This window comes from Ictalurus furcatus, chromosome 2 (genome assembly GCF_023375685.1).
Source record: "Ictalurus furcatus strain D&B chromosome 2, Billie_1.0, whole genome shotgun sequence".
In the NCBI taxonomy this organism is placed as follows: domain Eukaryota; kingdom Metazoa; phylum Chordata; class Actinopteri; order Siluriformes; family Ictaluridae; genus Ictalurus; species Ictalurus furcatus.
The window spans coordinates 27,987,050-28,004,874 of NC_071256.1; the positions used below are offsets into that span (position 1 = coordinate 27,987,050).

The 17,825-nt window shown below is 38.0% G+C and overlaps 2 protein-coding genes across 3 annotated transcripts in view; one reads left to right on the plus strand and one right to left on the minus strand.

Moving 5' to 3' along the window:
• Positions 1 to 1,739: 1,739 nt before the first annotated feature.
• drc3 (dynein regulatory complex subunit 3) lies at positions 1,740 to 13,147 on the minus strand. Its single transcript, XM_053612629.1, has 13 exons — positions 13,105 to 13,147; positions 12,102 to 12,271; positions 11,896 to 12,012; positions 11,598 to 11,764; positions 10,428 to 10,574; positions 8,544 to 8,663; positions 7,436 to 7,548; positions 5,877 to 6,051; positions 5,640 to 5,762; positions 3,938 to 4,010; positions 3,720 to 3,841; positions 3,489 to 3,620; positions 1,740 to 3,250 (listed from the first exon to the last, which is right to left on the minus strand). Exons 2-13 carry the CDS (start codon positions 12,259 to 12,261, stop codon positions 3,140 to 3,142), a joined length of 1,560 nt encoding a protein of 519 aa, XP_053468604.1. The 5' UTR covers positions 12,262 to 12,271; positions 13,105 to 13,147; the 3' UTR covers positions 1,740 to 3,139.
• A 1,969-nt stretch (positions 13,148 to 15,116) lies between these two features.
• Positions 15,117 to 17,825, plus strand: part of LOC128600259 (TOM1-like protein 2) — a 28,591-nt gene continuing 25,882 nt past the window's right edge. The window contains exon 1 of one of the 2 annotated variants that reach the window (XM_053612616.1): positions 15,117 to 15,360. In XM_053612616.1, the coding sequence (XP_053468591.1) occupies positions 15,309 to 15,360 (52 nt within the window). In that variant the 5' untranslated portion in view covers positions 15,117 to 15,308. The remainder of the gene's footprint in view (positions 15,361 to 17,825) is intronic. The other variant, XM_053612606.1, reaches the window with a different exon arrangement.

Below are 17,825 nucleotides of genomic sequence, written 5' to 3' on the forward strand. Positions count from 1 at the left end.
AGAAGAGTCTTGTTCTGACTCTGCTTCCTCAGGCTGGCTTTGCTCACCAAACACACTGAAGGCTTTAATGAAGTGTGAGCCGTTCTCTCTTGTGGTTCTTACCACTTTCCCCCTTATTCTGTATTGACAGTGAATGTCATCAAGGGCACCTGCTAGGACATGAAAGGTGTGGGACCCTTTCAACCTCTGGCAAGCAAGTGCAGCGGATCTCCTCTCAAAGGTTTCTTCATCTATCCAAGGAGTTGCTATGTAACTTTCCTGGTGTGCTGTGCAACAATCCATAGTGGTGGCAACATATCTGACTTTACTGAGGTGCGAAATCAAAGTCTTCTTCAACTTATTGGCAGCTCCCTTTTTCTAGTCCGGATAGTGGCTCTTGAAATGACCTTGCGTTGAGGATTCAGTGTCAATAAAAGTTCTTTAAAAGCAGGTTGTTCAACCACAGAAAATGTATGAAGACCCTCACAAATGAAGTTAATTATGAGCTTGCCAACCTTCGCCTGTGGCACATGTTTGCACCCACTGCCATCACATCACTTGTTTTTGCTTGCTTGCTTGGGGTTTCTGGTGGTTCCAGGGTTCGCTTCCGTGTTGCCACGGGGATTTCCCAAATCTATATATCATTTTGTTTGAAGATTGATTAAAATCGAAGAATCTATCTTTTTTTTATCCAGCCCTAAATAAGTAAGAAAAGTAAAATAATAATAAAAATAAAAAAGTACCTCATACAACCCCACTTCAGAACAACAGAACTATCCCTTTAACATATTAAGTCATATCCCTATTTACATTCAAAAGAGGTGGTCATTTTAATGGGACATCATCATTAGCGTAGGTATAATTAAGAACTAGTTACCAGCAGGTTGCTAGTGCCAACCAACATTACCAATGTCATGTGTTTTTGGCTAATTTAAACAAAGCCTCATACTAAACTATGAAAATTAAAACTAATTTAAAAAGTAAAAGTACACAAAAAAACCTACTGTTAGCCTACAGTTACACGAGTAAATGTAATTCGTTACTTTCCAACCAAAAAGACACATTCCTGCAATGTTCTGGAAACTTTAAATGCTTTATTGTATCTTTGCCGGGGGAAATTATATATTGATATAATTTTCATACCAAAACTGACAAACAAGGAATTAAGGGATGTCCAGGAAATTGCTATATGTACAGAAATGTTGATTTTTTAATCAAATTTGTTATCAGTTCTGAATTTAGAACTCTATATAACTCTACATGTAATTTTGGCACCCATGAAAGAAATCTTAAATCCTAGTTCAGGAATATGCTTAGTTTAGCTACCCTATAAATGTAATAAAACTGCCAGTTAGTGAGCTAGCTAGCAAGCCTACTAATGTGATAGTCTAAGACAGTCAAGAGATGGTGTGGTGTATGCTTTGCCATTTCTGAAAGTTATACATAACAAAAATATTAAGTGATATCACATGAATTCAACAGAGATGGAAAAGGAATGATAATGAGAACTGTCCCTTTATGTCTATAGCTTGCAACACCTATCATGCCCTGTAGGTGGCGGTATTGCCCAGCAGGAAAAACACAGAAAATTTAATCTAGTACTATACTGTAGAAATTGGCTCTCAAACACTGACCCCTTTCGGAGTAAAAAACAAAAAACAAAAAAACAATTATAAATAAAAATTATAAAATAAAAAATAAAATAAAAAATAAAATAAAAAACCCAGAGAATGTATACTCAGCAAAAAAGAAATGTCCTCTCACATTCCACTGCTTTTATTTCCAGCAAATTTCTTAACATGTGTAAACATTTGTATTAACAAAAAACATTCAACAGCTGAGACATAAACTGAACAAGTTTCACAGACATTTGATGAAGAGAAATGGAATAAATGTGACCCTGAACAAAGGGGGGGTCAATATTAAAAGTAACAGTCAGTATGTGGTGTGTTCACCAGCTGCCTTAAGTACTACAGTGCATCTCATCCTCATGGACTGCACCAGACTTGTCAGTTCTTGCTGTGAGATGTTACCCCACTCTTCCACCAAGGCATTTGCAAGTTCTCGATCACGTCTGAGGGGACACATGGTTACTTGTAATTTTCCACTGCAAGAACAATCAGCTGTCCTTCCTGTCTCCCTGTAGCACCGTCTTAGGCGTCTTACTTTACAGACATTGCAGTTTATTGCTCTGGCCACATCTGCAGTCCTCATGCCTCACTGCAGCAGGTCTATGGCATGTTCACACAGGTGAGTAGGACTCAGAGTCAGTAGAAAGGTCGTTTTAGTGTCCTAACTTATTGTAACTGTGACATTAATTGCCTACCACCTGTAAATGGTTAGTATCTTAAGGACTGTTCCACAGGTACATGTGCAATAATTGTTCATGGTTCACTGAACAAGCATGAAAACATTGTTTAAACCCTTTCCAATAAAGATCTGTAAAGCTTATTTGGATTTTACAAAATTATCTTTAAAATACAGTCTCCTGTAAAAAGGCTGTCTTTTTTTTTGTTGACTATATATTCCAACCCTTCCATTATTGGATACATTATTATAATGTATTTCCATTATTGTTTTGGGGGTTTTTTTAGTCAATGTATACCCACAAAACCTAATTAAAATATTAATAGCACTTATCCTAGTTTTAAAATTGCAGTTAGATTTATGCTATTATTTATACTTGTTTGTTTATACTTGTTTTTATATGTTTTATTAAGACTAGACTTTAGAATAGAAAATTTAAAACCCATTTAATTCAACTGATCCACCACTTAGGCTTATAACCATAATATCATCTATTCAGTTTATGTAAATAAAAGCAATGGGAAACAGAAAGCAATGTTCATACACTGAAGACTGGACAAAGCAGTCAGTTGGAGCAGAGAGGAAAAAAACACGAAAACGTAAAGTCCTCCGTAAAGAGGATGCTGCGAAATGTAGTAAAATAACAGACATTTTTAAGGGAACTTAAAATGGTGTTTAATCTTAAGATTGGCTGATTAGATATTTGCATGAATGAGCAGATGTACAGAGGTTCCTAAGAAACTGGTTAGTGAGTGAACATTACAGTAGGTGGTCAGTGGTCTCATAAAGCATTGGCCTGGGTGGGTGTGAGACTCCCAGCCTGAATTTTTGTCCCAGTCTGGCTCTGCTCCTGCTACTGGTAATCAGGCAACAGTGTCTCCTCCAGCTGGTCACAAGCATAATCAACATATTTCTGGATTTCTGAGACACGTTTGCGATTCCTTTGAACCTCATCATCATGTATCTGTTAACACAAAAATGTCTTTTACATTGGAGCTCACACACTTGTTCAAAGAGTATATATATATATATATATATATATATATATATATATATATATATATATATATATATATATATATCAGAGCAATTGTATAGCAGATCTCTTGATCTGATGTGCACTGTAATATAATACATTATACTAAGTCCTTCACCAGAGAACTGCCTAAGTTAATGTTTAATAGGTTCCGACTCTCTCCTACCGACTTCATTAGTTCATTCTTCCAGCCGTTGATCCGTGTCAAGAGCTCATCCTCTCTGTTGTCAATCTTCAGCAGGTGTGTGTCATGTGACGCACTGACTGCGTTGATCACCGTGTCTTTGTCCACGAAGAGCTAGATGACAGCACTGAACAGTGAGTAGTGATCTTATTCTGTAATAATCCCTCTATCCAGAATCTGATAACACTCATAAATGTATGTTCTTCTACTAACCAAGAGTACATCATCAGGCAAATCCTCCTTCAGCTCATTCTTAACCACTTTCTCCAGTGTTGCCACAGCAATATTGAGCACTTTCTCATGATGGTAGTTCTCCAGATCTCGACACTGGGCAAATGTGCAGCAGAGTTAAAGAACGTCCGTTTGTTAATGTTTGACATAAAAGTGAGACCAGATTCTCTATTGGACATTTTTTTTTTGTTAAAAAGGATATATGCCTTGCACATATTCAATAAAGCCTCCAACCAGGTCTGTGATGTTTCTCTCAATGTCTTTAATGATGTCCTGAGAAAAAAGGGTTACAAAAATTATATGTACAGTTAAAGGAATATACAGTATGGTGCAGAAATAACTGAAGATTTAGTCGTTTTAAGGTGATTATGCAGCACCATGTGAAATTCACACTAAGGGATGTGCTAATCCTCAACGAATTTGATTATATTCCTGTAGTTGATTATATTCCTATAACAGTACTTTCCAAAGTGCTTTATTTCTTTTATATGTATATCTGTACAGCAAATTGACAACTATAACAATTGTTTTAATTAAAAAATAAAGATTTTTGTTATTTATTTTAAAAAATGTACATTTTTTTATTAGTCTATATTTATTTGTGTGGAACATCTGTGAAACATAGCAACTTATTACAGAAAACTCTCAAACATCCGCAACATCCTCACTCCTGATGACTTTCCCATGGGAGAAAACATAAAAAAATTGCTTTAGCTCTGTCTGTTACAAAGCACTGACACTGGAGACTCCTCCCAAACAATTACGTATCAACAACTACGCACGTTTTTCATCTGTATATATGGAATGTCTGCAAGTCCCTGTAACTTATCTGTTACTATAGAAACAATAACATATTAAAACAAGCATATTAATACAGTATATACCTGTGATTTGCCTTGCAGTTGGCACTACTGTCTGAGCTATGCTATTATTGAAACTTAGTCAACACCCTCTGACCAATCAGAATTGAGAATTCAACAGTGGTATAACATATTATCATGCTCAAAATGAGAGATTTTTTCTGGGCTTGGTTATTAATTATATTTACACATTATCTCATATTTTACACATTATCTCATCATTGACATAGATGTTAAATTCTGCAGCCACAGTGTAAGAACATGAAGTTAAAGGTGGTTTTTCTAATGATCTGTGAATGTGGACTAGAGCAGCTCACTCCAGTGCACTTCTCATCCAGCAGCGGCTGTACTCATATTGAGTATTGACTCATGGTCTGGTGATTCATTTTGCTTAATGGTTTATTCTATAACCAGTTTTGTTTTTCATCTCTCCTATGTTGGATTCTGTCTGGTAAAGCAGATCATACATCCAAGCCAACATTATTATGTATATACACTATACGGCCAAAAGTATGTGGACACCTTCCCCATCATGCCCATATGTGCTTTATAAACATCCCATTCCAGATTTAGTCCCTTTTTGCTGTTATAATAACCGCCACTCTTCTGTAAAGGCTTTCCTCTAGATTTTGGAGCGTGGCTGTGGCGAGTTTTGCTCATTCAGCCACAAGAGCATTAGTGAGGTCAGGCACTGATGTTGGATCAGTCATGAAGTCATGGAGTGCAGTCAGCATTCCAGTTCATCCCAAAGGTGTTTATTGGGGTTGAGGACAGGCACTTGATTTCTTCCACACCAACCTTGTTTTTATGGACATCGCTTTGTGTACAGGGGTAATGTCATGCTGGAACAGGTTTGGGCCTCTTAATTCCAATTAAGGGAAATCTTAATGCTGTAGCATACAAAGGCATCCTATACAATTGTGTGTTTCCACTTTTGTGGCAACAGTTTGAGAAAGGCCCACATGTGGGTGTGATGGTTAAGTGTCCACATACTTATGGCCATATAGTGTGTTTATATATCGGTAGTAGTTGTGTACCATACCTCTAACTGAGCCACTAGTTGCACCTCCAGAGTCAGGAGAGTTTCCCGAATCTGCGTGATCTCATTTCTGACTCTGACCTTCAACAAACTGTGATCTGCTTCCTGCTGCATCTCAGCCATCACCTACAACCGAACCAAATAGTATTTGGGTTATTTATGTGACTGGCATTGAAAGCAATTACAGCTATTTTCTGCTGTCTGCCTGTGGCCGAGGCTGCGAGTTGAAAAAAAACCCACCTGTCTCCTGGACCTCTCAAAGTCAGCTATTATTTGAGCTCCTCTCTGCTGATTGTCAGCCATGGCCTTTTGCAAACAAGTGAAGAAGCAGTCCACCTCATTCTGCCTTTGAGTTTGCTGTGTCAATCCCGCTTCAAAAATCTGAAGGCATAATGCATCAAACTGTGTCTGATATGTTTAAATGCTGTTAAGGAAGATGCAAAGTGAAATACTGCCTTTAAAGGAGCCATTCGTAATATTTACAGCTCTTTGTGTGCTTCATCTGTGCTTCTGTGCATCCTTCCTTCAAGGTGAAATAGAATCTTACCCAGCGTCCCAATTGGCATACTATCCGTACTAAATAGTATCCAAGATTGTGTCCCAAATCGTAGTATGTTGAAATGAGTATCCCAAAGGTACCAGGATGGTCTACTATTTCTGGTAGAAGTGTGGATCCATGGACATTTTTGCAACTAATATCGCCCACAACTCCTTGCACGAGGGAAGAAGAGTTCTGTTATAGTTTGTGTCTGCGAATTCAAGGATGCATTTTACAGATGTGGAAAAACAAACCAAGGGAATGATCAATTAAATTACGTACTATAAATTATATAAGGAATAATGAATGAAGAGAAGCTGAAATGCAGCGAGTTTGTTTATGGAACTGGTGTTCTCTTCCAGGCAACAACGTGCTCTTCCATTACACGACGTGTTAGTCCCGGTACTTGCATACTCTTTTGCAACACACTCAAAAGTATGTACTTTTTCTTCGCAAAAAGAGTACATACTATTAGTTCAGAGTATAATTATGCCAAATGGGATGCAGGGCTAGTTTCAAATTGATCCCCTTTTAAATTGACCCACCCAATGACGTATGCCTAATGAATAGCCTTTTAAGGAAAAGAGGTAGGGCTGAGCAGCCTTGTTGCTGCTTGGGGGTGGAGTTATGCTGCATTCGACTAACTCTGAAGGGGAAGTTGTAAATTGGAATCATTATGATTAAATAATGAATGTCGTTATCGACCTCTGTGTATTTGAGTTACAATAAGGGGAAAAACATGGATGCTTCCATGTTTGTGTTTTGTAAGCAGAAATCTAGCAAGTAAGATTGATGGTCTGCACTTATATAGCGCTTTTTTTTTTTAACTTTAGCGGTTCTACAAAGCGCTGGTTACACTGGTTCTCATTCACCCATTCACACACACACTCACACACACACCAATGGTAGCAGAGCTGCCATGCAAGGCGCTAGCTTGCCATCGGGAGCAATTGGGGTTCAGTGTCTTGCCCAAGGACACTTCGGCATGTGGGCTGGGAATCGAACGGCCAACCCTACGATTAGTGGACAACCCGCTCCAACACCTTAGCCACAGTCGCACTTAAACACATGCTGAACTGGGTTGAAGGGACCTCCCCGAAGTTACGAATTGAAATTCCATGTTGATGGGGTGTTCTCTTTGGATTCTTCCTAGTCAGAGGACAGAAATTCACCCAGAGAAAATAAGCTGTGTTTATATGTATATCATCATTCTGAGTATGATGACAGCATAATGAGGAAGTAACATGCAAAGTAAGGATATGATTCCAGTAGTTTATCAACTCCAGGAAGGTGTGCCAACTTAGATGCCTCAACATCATCCGCAAACATGCTGTCAAATAGATGAGACCCATCCAAATGTTCCACAAAAGCATCCTACAACACACAATTCAGTAAACAGCATTAACACCATTATATCAACACTTGCTGATGACAAGAAAATGTTAGCCTCTTAAGCCTAATCTTTGCTAAGCTAGCAGAGATAACTTGGGTAATATTAGCGATGAACAATATTGTCATTGTTATGGTATAACTAGACAGATTTAGTTGCTGTTAAATAAATCAACGAAAGTATGATAATACAAATCAAGACACCATTGCTGAATCTCAATCGTTTTTCAGTGGCTAAATGCAAGCTAGCTTACTAGCAGTTGCTTGGTGGGTTAGTGGATATGTTAGCCAGCTTAACTAATGTTACTGATGATCAAACTCTTGAGTATTATGGCACACTTTAAAGTATTTGAGTGTGAGATACTCAAATCCCACTTGTGTCTACCTGCCAGTTTGCTAGCATGTAGCCAGTTATTAGACTAGTGGGGATGGCAGGAGGACATGGGAGCTTTGAAAATTGCATATTTATGTATACTCACAGATCCTGGCATTTGTAATGGGAGTAAATATATTGAGATGTTGGACATATTTAGACTGTGACACCCTGGTCAGTGTAGGAGAATAAGGACTGTTGAGGCAGGCGTGACAGAAACATACAGAGAGAGACACATTTATTTTAAGCTTTTTGGTCTGGGCATTTCAGCTTGGCCACCAACTTAAAATGAAATAACACACACACACACACACACACACACACACAAGCTCAGCAGGATGCAATTAGGGGAAATTGGCATTGCTCTACACTGCAGGCTCTCTCCCTGCTCAGCATGTTGCGCCTCACTATAAAACACACAGTGTATAAATACACCAACGTTAATCACGCATAGCTGTACACTCATTCAGGAAATTACCCACTCCTCCAAACCCTCCATTCACAAGCACTGCTAGACCACGCCCCCATCGTGTTTTAATATTAAAATTAACATTAACAAATGAAATATTCTACACATTTGCTTTAATTTTATTGTAAGGACTGTTACCTTATGCAGCTGAAGATCTTGTTCCATCTTTTTCTGAGCCTCTATTGCTCTCTGCTCCTGAAGTTCTTTGTCTATTATATTCTTAACTGCATTGTTATACTCGTGCTGTGCCTTTTCTCGCTGTGGATAGCGCAGAGATCAAAGTGAAAAAAAAAATTCAGACAATACTCGATGTAATCACTATTATATTATGTTTGTATATTGCACACATGTATTTAACAAAGTTTTTTAAAAACCTGTGTTTTGTTTGCAATTGTTTGATATCCATGAGAGCAGAGGATTTTTATGATTTTTTTAAACAAAAGGTTATCAATAAAGACAATTTTTCACAGCCATCTTTTCTCACATTTACCAAGGGTGCCAATATTAGTGGAGAGCACTGCATATATACAGTGGGTGAAATAAGTATTGGATGCGTCAATATTTTTTTTCAGTAAATATATTTCTTATGAGGTTATTCAGATGAAATTTTCAACAGACATCAGTATTAACTCAAGAAATCCAGAAATATAAAGAATTCACAACATTAATGTCCATAAATAAAGTTAATATTTTTAAATGGATGACCTGGAGTGAAATATTCCAAAAAGCAGCCTGTAAATGTCCAGCGTAGGTGGGAATTCCTTATGTATATATATATATATATATATATATATATATATATATATATATATATATATATATATATATATATATATATAATATAATGTGTGTGTGTGTATATCACATAGTAATATATGTGATATAATAATAATATTGAATTCTTAATTCTGATAGGTTGGAAAGTGTCACAGGTTTATATTAATGCATTTTAGAACATATTATAAAAACATACAAAAACACACTATGAACCACATTAATGTTAGTAAGTTTTATAGTAACGATTAATTCATAGGTTTTTAAAAAAGGTATGGAGCATACGGTGCATTTTTTTGGAAGTGCTTTGTAACGCTCAGAGGTGACTCTGTTCCTTTAAGTTTTGTGACAGGAAGGTCTTCGGGACAGAACACTATATACTTTGTGCATTTTTATCTTATTAACTCCAAAAAAGAGCGGATGATGAGGGAACAACTGTTTATAGCAGCTAGAACCAGCGTGTTTCACAGACGTTATTAACCGTTATTAAACATTAAACGTAACTATAAACTGATTAAGCACAACATGATCCATCCATCCATCTTCTACCGCTTACTCCTTTTCAGGGTCATGGGGAACCTGGAGCCTAACCCAGGAAGCATCGGGCACAAGGTGGGGTACACCCTGGACAGGGTGCCAGTCCATCACAGGGCACACTCACATACACACTCACACACCCATTCATAAACTACAGACACTGTAGACATGACAATCAGCCTACTATGCATGTCTTTGGACTGGGGGAGGAAACCGGAGTACCCGGAGGAAACCCCCGCAAACTCCGCACACACATGCCCCTGGCGGGACCCGGACCCTGGAGGTGTGAGGCGAACGTGCTAACCACTAAGCCACCGTGTGCCAGCACAACATGATGTGCTTTAATAAATAAATATGTAATCCCTGTCAAATTGTTATGGTATAAGAGGAATAAAATACTTGGGGACGTATCGTTGTAACGGTGTTACATGTTGATTATTGTCCTATAACATCACCCATCGTGTTTTTTTTTTTTATTATTTCTTACATAAGTTACATACAAGCATTACTTGTATGGTATAGTATAAAAAGAGTATAACCACACATTGTTTTCTACACTTTAGCAGAATGTACATGTTTTTATTGAATAAACTGACAACCAATGAAATCCTCAAGAGTAGATATTTTCTGGAGCACAGGTTCTCATATATATTTTTGTGCACGCTGACTGAGTTGTAAGTCATGTACTTGTTACATAAATTTCTAACTCACAGTTTGGTGATCTAGTAGCCTGTAGTCGAGGTAAACCAGGTCTGACAGGTATGCAGCCACAAAGACTTTGCAGTTTTCATCTTCGCAGACTGGATTTCCAGCAAGGTCAAGTGTACGCAGGTTCTTAAATTTTCTTAGGTATATTATCTAAAACAGAGTGGGGACCAGATATTGTACATCTGGCAGGCACAATACAGAGTGTCCTAAAAGTCTCCATACACAGGGGAAATCAACACTTTTTAGCAAAATGTCTTCCTAATTTTTTCATCCATCCATCCATCTTCTACCGCTTACTCCTTCTTCAGGGTCGCGGGGGAACCTGGAGCCTATCCCAGGGAGCATCGGGCACAAGGCAGGGTACACCCTGGACAGGGTGCCAGTCCATCGCAGGGCACAATCACATACACACTCACACACCCATTCATAGACTATGGACAATTTAGACACGCCAATCAGCCTACCATGCATGTCTTTGGACTGGGGGAGGAAACTGGAGTCTAATTTTTTCATACTTAGTTTAAATTATATATTTTTATCAGATAGCCTTAAGAATGCTTTGATAAAAGAAGAACGTACAGAAATCGTTCTCATGATTGGATCAGGAAGCTGTGAAAAGGTTGCGTTGGACTTTAACAGGAAACAGGGCAAGCACATCACACACACACAACACTGTTGCCAAAATTATTAAGCAATTCAAAAAGACTGGAAATGTTGCAGACTGACCGAGAAGTGGACGTCCACGAACGCCCACTGACGAATTCACAACTGACGTGGTGCTGCCAAAAATTGTCCCCACATGTATGCAGACCTTTGGGACACCATGTATTATCTTATATGTTTTTATGTGGATATAACATATTTGTTATTCACAAAACGTTTCGATTGTATAGCACTTTTAACAATAGACATTGTCACAAAGCAGGTTTATAGAAACCCTGATGTAGATTTATAGCCCTGATGAACAAGCCAGCAGTTCAAAGAGGTTACAAATCTACAGCATCCATGTGAAACCATCCACATATGTAGCTGTGACTCCAATTTCAAAATATTCAAAACTCAATTTCTCAATATAGTAAGCAGTAATTGAAAGCTACTAAAAATTATTTCTTGTGTCATAATCTACGCAATCAAAATTATATTATGTTAACTATTCAAAGCTTTTGGACTTACATTGTCAAGCTGCGAGATCAAATTGTTACCAAGTGAGAGGATATGCAGGTTTTGCAGTGCATCCATGTTCTCTATTACAGAAATGCGATTGTTGAACAAACTCAGGTCCTGAAGTTTCACGAGGGTATCCAACCCTTCAATCACTTCAATATTATTGAAGGACAAGTCTAAGACAACAGTAGAAGAAAGGATAACAGTGCTTGTGTGATTAAGAAAGTCAAATCAGAACTTTCAAACGTATAAGTATATTTCAATATTCTAAAATAAAAAAGGGGAAAAAAGAAAGCACTGAACTCACCAAGCCATACCAGGTTAGTGAGCTTTTCTAATCCCTGGATCTTCTCGATGATATTATTGTCGAGTTGAAGCTTGGTTAGAGATGTGAACTGCCATAAATGTTCTATCTTTAAGATGTCTGAAGAAACACATGCAGTCATCAGGCCAATAATGATATACGAAGTAGAACATACAGCAGAACTGACAATGTGAAAACGTGACTCTTACATCTGTAGTCCAGGCGCAGTTCAGTCACTTTGTCGTACCTTAAGCCCTCTTCTTTGTCTACAAGTCCAGACTGCCCTCGAGGTCTCTGCTCTGCAATTGCCTTTTGCAGCATTTCCTCATCAATCACACTGGCTTCCTTTACATCATATAGTTCGCTCATTTTGACGATGCTGCCACAAAGTGCGACACATATTAATAACCTATTACACAGTGTACACACATGCACTTCTTGTTACCATATTTCTTCATAGTTCTCATTAAACACCCTAGAAATCTGTCTTTTGTGTCCAAATACAAGATTATCTTATTTTGATCTACAGGCTATCTGAGTTGTTTCAAAAAGTTGATGAGTATTAAAAGGTGTGCGTTTGGAAGCGGCCTGGGAAAAAAAAAATGTTTCTCTTTTCTGAAATGTTTCTCATCTCCATTTCAATTCCACTGTAAGATGCACCTCTACATTTATAACTTTATCTACTTATGGAAAAGCAACATTACTGCCAATTTTGTAAAGAATGATAAGTTTTCAATGGGGGGGGGCACAGTTGCTTAGTGGTTAGCACGTTTGCCTCGCACCTCCAGGGTTGGGGGTTTGACTCCCACCTCCGCGCCGTGTGTGCGGAGCTTGCATTTTCTCCCCGTGCTTTGGGGGTTTCCTCCGGGTACTCCGGTTTCCTCCCAGTCCAAAGACATGCGTTTTAGGCTGATTTGCATTTTCAGATTCTCCGTAGTGTGTGCACAGGTGTATAAGTGTGTGCGATTGTACACTGTGATGGGTGGCACCCTATCCAGGGTGTTCCCCACGTCATGCCCGGAGTCCCCTGGACAGACAAAGTTTAATGACACTAAATGTTTAGATTTATATCCATTTTGTTCTTGCATGTAACTATTCAAAAACTGGATTGAAGCATGACATGACAGTCATTGTTTGAGAAGATCAGACTTAGCTAGCAAGGTTTTAGATGTCTTTAGGCAGAACGTTAGGTTTGTTAAAAAGGCTCCTTACCCAGCGTTATCTTTGCAGGCAGACAACCAGGGCAAAGTGAGAAAGTGTCCTAAAGAAAAACTCAATTTTGTTGAAAACCAGATTTATTGGGGGGTCATTTTGTGATGTTTTCCAGAATTCCACTGCAGTGACATCTGACAGGTTTTTTTCTCCAGACAACCACACATTTAGTACTACTACTACTAATAAAACAATTACTACAGTGTACTTATATAATATAATATAATATAATATAATATAATATAATATATTATAATAAAGGTGCATTCTACATGCTGTTGACATTTTATAAGACCCTTGCCTCACACAAATAATATTAAAAACAAACAAACTAGGTAAACATGAGATAGTTTGTTGTTGGTAATACTATGTACATATTAGCACTGGAGAATATTTCTTCAGAAAGTAACAGAACAGTTCATATGTGCATATATTACAACTTCTTCAAGGATCATGTTCAGGACAATCAGTAGTTTATGTTTCCCCAGAGCTAATTCTCATTTTCAGATGGTATCTGGTTCGCATTGTGCCATGCCCTAGACTAGTTTTATAGCGACTCTGTGCAACAGAAATGCTGTGAACTCGCTATTCAAGCTCTCTAGTCCAGAATTAGTACTTTAATAATCAGCAATACACTCATAATACTATCAATATATCTGACATTCAAAATGTGAGCGAAGAAAAGTGAAAATACGAGTCAGTGAAAAGTCACTTACCGATTTGGTTTCTATTTACATAGAAACTCGCGTCTCGCGTCTCCAGCTGTTGCCTAGCAACAGAGCATAGTTCTAGAGTGCGTTCAACGTCATGGAACGCTGTTAGTGGTTCTTTAATGGACGATAGTCGAATGTTAGCTGATTGCACATTTACACGGAAAAGTCCAGGCATTACGTAGACTGTGTGTTATCACTGGTAGCATCTTTTACACATTTGGTGTTAAGAAAGTACAAAACGTGGCACAAATATATAAAACTTTGTACTGTATAAGGCAGAACTCTCTCTCTCTCTCTCTCTCTCTCTCTCTCTCTCTCTCTCTCTCTCAAAAGGTTGCTTTAATGGCATGACAAATATTAACATTCGTATTGCTAAGCTTGGGTACAGACAAATTAGAAAATAACTACAGAAATACTTCAATTTCAAGTTCAAAGTACTTTGTTGGCATGATTGTTTACATACAACATTGCCAAAGCATCAATATAGATAAGAAAGGAGAATAAAATATATATATATATATTCTCTCTCTCTCTCTCTCTCTCTCTCTCTCTCTCTCTCTCTCTCTCTGTGGCTGTAGTGCTGGATCTTATTTAAATCATAGGTTTATATTAATGAGCTTGTAAAACATTATCACTTTAACAGTAACAACTCATTTACCGGGACAATCTATAATCTATAGTAAGGCTAATAATAAACAGATTACAAATGTATTCTTATTTAACAAAGAAAACACATTATCGTTGAACTTTATTATAGTAAAGTTTTCTGTAAAGATAAACTTACATAACATCTCTGGAGGCTTGGGTGTCAATGCTTCATAATGATTGGTAGGTTTTCCACCACAGTAGAGTCTTCAGGAAAGAGGGCTTTGTGGTTTCGGTAACATGACAAGCTGCAGTTATTAAAAGAGAGGTTGGTGAGGGGACAACATTTATAGCTGCTATAATGTAAGAGACAACAAGGATTAATGTGTTTCATGGATGTTCCACAACATTAAATATAACTATAAAATATTAAAAGGCACGATGTGTTATTCTTTACTAAATGAAATCAGTGCGGTATAAGGTGAATAAAATACTTCTGGACATACTTTTATAAGAAAATAATCAACTTTGGGGTGGTAAATAACCCTGGTTTGTATATCACCCCACCCCATTATTGATTATTTTCTTACAAAAGCACATTGTGTTTTATTCTTTACTTAGTCTTATTCAGTTTAGTCTAGCTAACTAGCTAAACATTGGCGCACTTACACGCAAATATAAATTAACAGGCTTAAGTAGCTTGAAAGCGGTTTTACACTTGAGTTCAACGAAAGAGGAGCCTGTGAAGGTAGCGCAGAACGCCCTCGATATTTGATTGGCAGGCATTGTCATCACTCAGGGAAAAGTTTTATCTGTGTTGTCCAATTAAATCTTGTTGTGGCAGACGCTTCCTTCTGCGCCCGCCCACTGTCCTCTCCTGCCTGTGCAGGGTTTGTTGTTATCAAGATGGAGTTCTTGTTGGGGAATCCGTTTAGCACTCCCGTCGGCCAGTGCATTGGTAAGTTACATGGTTATACCAGGCCTTTATTTAAAATATATGTTTTGATAAATTAGGTTGTGTAACTCGACGCTTTCATTTCATCGTATTCCACAATTAATTAGCATACTACCGGGTAGCTGTTGAACTAGCCTAGCTGGCTAACAGTGTTAGCTGGACTGTTTCAATGTAACGTTAAATATTATCCAGTGTCACTGTTAGCAAATCTGCTGATTCATATACACGCTAACAGGCGACCAAGTTAAATAAGATAGACGCTTGTCTTATGGGCTGAACAATTATAAAACTAATTGTACTTTATTTTTATTTTTATTTAAACTCTGTAACCGGGTACGTCAGGGCAACAAATCTACTGCACATACACTTTATTTCAGATTTATTCAATATGCGTTATTGCGTAATAACGTATTTACGTCATTTCTGTTATTCTGACGTGTATTTCACAGTTAGTCCGATCATTTAAGCCGGAAATCAGGCTTGTCCGATAAGGAGAAGGGAAAGAACTCTCTCCTATTGGACAATCTGAACCGAGAGTCTGCTCTCATCCGGGACTGATCTGAACCCAACACCAGTTTTATCACTAGAGTGATAAGTCGTCTTTTGCTTGTGTTGAATGCCAAACTGATTCTTCCATTCTCAGTACAGTACAGATAGAAGAGGTTTTGGGATGCTTTCACGGCGATTAGATTAGATTTATTGCCATTTGCACAGGTACAAAGCAGTGAAGGTAAATGGTCTGCACTTATATAGTGCTTTTATCTAATCAAATGCTCTCTAGAACCTGAAGGGTCCCACCCCCTACATTGCCAAAGTTCCCGTTGTTGAGCGATTGGCTATTTAAAAAAGGGGAGGAGCCACTCAATATGTCCCACCCTGACTTCCGGTTTCGTTGGAAATTACATCAACGCATCGAATGCTATGCTCTCACCTGCCTGAGAGAAAGCTGAAGGGGAAAACATACAGGGGTTCAATTCAAATGATTAAATTACAAAAGACTAAATGCTGCATATGTGATAGTATCCTTAATATCAGCTGCTACCCAGCCTTAATCTGAACTGGTAACTGAGCCGACTTTATGGAAGCCTCTCTTGCTGAGCTGTGTGAGATTTCATAGGCACGATGATGAGAACATAATGAGGTGAACGACCGGAGACAATCACTTAAAAGGGCCCAGTAGGATTTGTACCAGGGCCAATGCCACCCCAGACTCCGCCCCCCCCCCTCCACCTTCACAAGCAATTCCTGCTTCATAAAACATTCTTAACACACTTAACATTCCTCATTCTGCCCTCAGTCATTCAAAAGTGAAGTATGCTCACGAGGTCTTTGTAGCTAACCTGTTAACCCAACAATGATTTTGTTTTTATTCAACAATGATTGCATTCTGATTCTTAAATAAAACAATTAAAAAAAAAAAAAAGCTCTTATTTTAAGCAGCACAAACTGAATGTCATTTTCAGTATGGTTGGGAAGAATCTGTTACGATCTTGTTGGCAGTATGGGTTTCCTGTTCCTCTGCAGCAGACTGTGTGATTCAGCAGTTTGTTGTGTAAAAGTGGAGATGCATGAATCATGCACGGGTGCAAGTTTTCTTAATCATCTCGCTGAACACTTGCAAATGTTTTGCAAATAAATATTGTAAATATTTCGTAAATAAAAGTGCTCATGGAGGCAAGTAGAAGCTGTTCTGTTGAGCTCTGTGGCTGTTTACTGACCTGAAGTGAAGCCAGAATAAATGAGGGCGGTAGTAAATAGTTTAGGTATTAAGGCCCTGATAGGTGTTTATTGATGATTTAAAAAAAAACAAAAAAAAAACAACTCTTATTGAGTCATGGGCGAAAAAATTCTGAGCTGCTGCTGTGAGACACCCTGACAGTCTGGATTGAAAATGTGTACTCCGTATGTATTTATACAGCAGCTCAAATGCATCAGATGTCATCAGGTCTCAATGTTAGGCATGAAAGAAGCAGGACTACATGGTGATGGACAAGAGCTGACAGTCAGTCAGGAGAAAACAAGCATGTGAGAGTATAAACAAGGCAGGTGTGAAACACTGAGTAAGATACTACAAGAGAAAAAGTGATTAGTCGATTTATCCATGTTGTAGAATGTTACCCAGTTAGGCATTTAGGCATACTACTTAGCACACATTATGTGGTTTGAGATGCAGCACCGAATTCTCTTTAAATGTGTATCAGTGTGGCAATCATGGCGAAGAGCTTAATCCATGAAATGATCTTCCAGTACCAACTCACGGTAACAGTTTTCCAGAGAAAACAGCATTCCTACAGCATTAAATAGAATGTTTCTCAGAAGATCTCTCCAGCTTTTTCCACCCTTAGGCACTTTATCTTCTTAGCAGGTTTCTCAGTCATTTCTAGATGCTCTTATGTTTTGCTCTAATTGTAAAAAAAAAATTAAAAAATAATAACCAAATTATCTATTATTATTTATAACAGTTTTTT